The following is a 4,021-nucleotide window of genomic DNA, read 5'->3' on the forward strand; positions in this document are numbered from 1 at the left end:
AGCCTGTTACATCAGCACTCAGCACTCCTACCAGCCTTTCTCAGCACCTAATCCTCTCTGAAATCAGCACTTTTTTGCTTAACTCAGTACATAACCTCATATCACCACCCTACCTTTGAAATCAGCACTTTTTTGCTCAACTCAGCACAAGAGCCTGTCACCAGCACTCATATTAGCTCCACCCAGCACTGTAGCTTCTTGTCACCACTCATACAAACCTGGTGAAGCATTTACCACTGTTTTGGCCCCTCAAACCTCACTAGGAGTCCTTAGAAGGATTACAAGATGTCTCTCATATGACACTAGGACCCCTAAAAACATTCCCATAAGCTGGTAGGACATTGATAGGACACCCCAGGATCTAGTAGGATATCTGAGAGGCTTGTAGAAGGCTTAGAAGGATTATAGGATCTCTCATAAGGTAGTAGGACTCTCTTAGACATTAGGATCCCCAAAAAATATCCCCATAAGCTGGTAGGACATTGATAGGACACCCTAGGATCTAGTAGGATATCTGAGAGGCTTGTAGAAGGCTTAGAAGGGTTATAGGATCTCTCACAAGGTAGTAGGACTCTCTTAGGACATTAGGATCCCCAAAAAAATATCCCCATAAGCTAACAGGACATTGATAGGACACCCCCAGGATTTGAGAGGTTAGTAGGGGTCCTTAGGAGGGTATAGGATCTCTTGTAAGCTAATAGGACTCTGTGTAGGATGCTAGGATACCCTAAACACATCCTAGTTACCCTGATTCTGAGAGGAAGGGAGATTAAGACACTTTTTTAGCTAGTAGGAGTCCTGGCAGGTTACAGGGATTCTGAGAGGAAGGGAGGTTAAGACACTTTTTTAGCTAGTAGGAGTCCCTGGCAGGGTACAGGGATTCTGAGAGGAAAGGAGGTTAAGACACTTTTTTAGCTAGTAGGAGTCCTGGCAGGGTACAGGAATTCTGAGAGGAAGGGAGGTTAAGACACTTTTTTAGCTAGTAGGAGTCCTGGCAGGGTACAGGATCTCTCATAAGCTGATAGGACTTAATGTAGGATACAAGGAAATCCAAAAAAAATCACTCTAATTATCTTGATTCTGTGAGGAGGGAGCATTTGCCTCCTGAGGGATCGGAAAGAACTCCTCCCTGACCCCGACCCCAACGCCAACCCCCTCTGTGGACGGGAAGAGGGCAGGGGAATCCCGCGAGGCGTCGGTGGGGCCGCTGTCACCCGCCTCGTTTCGGTGGGTGGAGAAGACGTGAATCTTGACGGTGTGGCGGTGTTGAATCTTTTTCTTGCAAATTGGGCAGGAGAATTGAGGTTCCACACCACACTTGTACTTTTTGTGTCGCTTGAGGTTCCCCGTGGATGCGTACGTACGCCCGCACTTCTCACACGCGAACTGCTTTGGGATCTCAGTGTTGTGCGGGTAGCTCAGACTTGGTGACGTGGGCTTGCTGTATTTAAGGTCACGGTTTTTTATCAGTAGAGGCAGGCCGAGGGGGGGAGGTCGTACCAGCAGGTCGCCACTCACCTGCGGCGGCAGCAGGCCTTGGAAACCTGCACGTACTAGGTTACATGCGCATAAATAGTCTGGAAATAGGGTAGGGTAGGTTAGGTTAGGTTCGCTGGGGTTTGGTGGGTAAAATAGTGAGATTTGGATGGGCTGTGCTGGGGTGCTGTGTGTCTGGGGTGGGGTTAGGTTAGGTTAGGTTAGGGTGGAAGTGGCTAGGTTAAGGTAGGCTAGGGAAGGTTAGGTTAGGTTACAACAGGGTGTGTGACTGGTTAGGTTAAGGTAGGCTAGGGAAGGTTAGGTACAGTTAGGCTACAACAGGGTGTGACTGGCTAGGTTAAGGTAGGCTAGGGAAGGTTAGGTTCAGTTAGGTTCAGTTTGGCTAAGTTTGATCTAGGAAGTTTCTGCTAGGTTAAGTTGGGTTAGGTTAGGTTTGGTTAGGTTTGGGTTCTGTGGGAGCAAACTAAGGTTAGGTTAGGTTATGCTGGAGTTCATGCATAAAATAGGATAGTTTTAGGGTAGGGGTAGGTTAGATTAGGTTAGGTAAACAAGAGGAGGAGGAGAAGGAAGAAAAAGAAGAAGGAAAGAGAGGAAGACAAGGAGGAGGAAGAAAATAAGGAAATAAGTAAAAGAAGGAAGAGGAGGAGGAGGAGGAGGAGGAAGATGATAAAATATAAGTAAAAGAAGAAGAAGAAAAAAAAAGAAAAGAAAATGAAAACACAATAATTTACAACTTAAAATTACATTAAAAAAAAAAAAATAATAATAATAAATGATTAAATAAGCATTGTGACAAATTTTGGATTAGAGGGGAGGGGGAGATAAAATTTTGAAGGGGGAGTTTTTTTGGAAAGAGGGGGAGGGGGCAGAATCTTGTCTATTTAGCCATCAGGAAGAGGAGGAGGAGGAGGAGGAGGATGTATTTAATGTATTTAAGCCATGCGTCAAATAAACAAACAGAGAAAGAGAGAGAGAGAGAGAGAGAGAGAGAGAGAGAGAGAGAGAGAGAGAGAGAGAGAGAGAGAGAGAGAGAGGAAAAGGAAGAGGAAGAACAGGAGGAAGAGGAGATAAGGAGAAAAAGAAAGAAGAAAAGAGGAGGAGGAGGAGGAGGAGAAAAAAAAAAGAAAGAGGGGGAAGAAGAGGAGGAGGAGGAGGAGAAGGAAGAAGAAAATAGGAGAGAAAAGAAGCCAAACCAAAACCAAACACACACAAACAAACAAACACACAAGCAAACAAACAGACAGACAGACAGACATACAGACATTTAGCGCTTTCCTGCTAGCCACCATCATCACAACCTTGGATTGTTAGCAACATTAGCACTTCCATCAGCACTATTGATATTTTGAGATCATTGTAGTAGAAAATAAATAAATAAATGTAGGAAAAAAAAAAGTTTCTTAGCACTTAAAATATTAGCACTCTTTGCTTCTATTTAGCAGTTTAGCATATCACTATCACTAGCATTACGAGATCATTGGTTACTGAGTGCTTAATTGTAGTGCAAAAATAAATTATAAACCATTTTAGCACTTAAGTGATAATATTAGCACTTTCTTTGATTCTGTTGTGGATTTCCCATGCTAAATAACAAATTATGTTTACAAATATAGCAAAAAATATAGCATTTTCTAGCACTTAAGTAATAATATTAGCACTTTTTTGCATCTCCATCACATTTAATGCTAAACACAGCACATCCAGTCACAATATAGCACATTTTTTTGACCCTGAACAAGTAGCAACTTAACATAATATTAGCACTTTCCCGCCACTATGCTGCTAAATTGTAGCATATAAGTAGCACACTTAACACAACTCAAGCAGCGTGTTAAGCATGCTGTGTTACAACAATCCAGCACATTCTGACCGTAACACAACAAATAAAACACTCAATACAAAAAAAAGTAGCAGTTTTCAACCTTAAACACACTTAGCAACTTATGCTAAACTTATAATTAGTGAGTGTATGTGTGTGTGTGTGTGTGTTGCAGCATAATCAACACAGTGATCTATCTTGCAACACACTGTACACAAGGCCACAGCATTAATAACACTATATTGAGGTCATTTTTTTCAACAGCTAACCAAAACATAGCCTCAATTCTTGCAACACAAATTGGCAACACTGCACAACACTTATATTATCACTACTTTCCCTATCTGGTAACACTACAACACTACAAACAAGATAATACATTTTTTGGTGGGAAGGGGTTATACAACTCAAAATTTTGTATTCTAAGCAACACAATGTTATGTTTTTCCTGCAACACTTCCCCTGTGTGTTGTGTTCTATAGGCAGTGTTTCTTTGTGTGTGTTTGTTGTGTGTCAACTCAAAGATGTATTATTTGTGTTTTTCCTCAACACTCAAGATTTTATGAAAATTTTTTGGGGTTGAATTTCCAGGCAAAACTAATTGATTTTCTTGCTTATCTTGTATTACATAACTCAAAAAAATGTTTCACAATTCTTATATTATTTGTGTTTCTCTCAGCAACTCAAAAAAAAATTCAAAACACA

General features: G+C 41.4%; 1 protein-coding gene across 1 annotated transcript in view; it reads right to left on the minus strand.

Moving 5' to 3' along the window:
* Window positions 1-654: 654 nt before the first annotated feature.
* Window positions 655-4,021, minus strand: part of LOC135098258 (transcription factor che-1-like) — a 6,127-nt gene continuing 2,760 nt past the window's right edge. The window contains exons 3-4 of the mRNA XM_064000524.1: window positions 1,153-1,544; window positions 655-717 (exon numbers count right to left, since the gene is read on the minus strand). Coding sequence (XP_063856594.1) covers window positions 655-717; window positions 1,153-1,544 — 455 coding nt within the window. The remainder of the gene's footprint in view (window positions 718-1,152; window positions 1,545-4,021) is intronic.

The sequence above is a fragment of the Scylla paramamosain genome, unplaced genomic scaffold (assembly GCF_035594125.1).
Source record: "Scylla paramamosain isolate STU-SP2022 unplaced genomic scaffold, ASM3559412v1 Contig52, whole genome shotgun sequence".
Classification (NCBI taxonomy): Eukaryota; Metazoa; Arthropoda; class Malacostraca; order Decapoda; family Portunidae; genus Scylla; species Scylla paramamosain.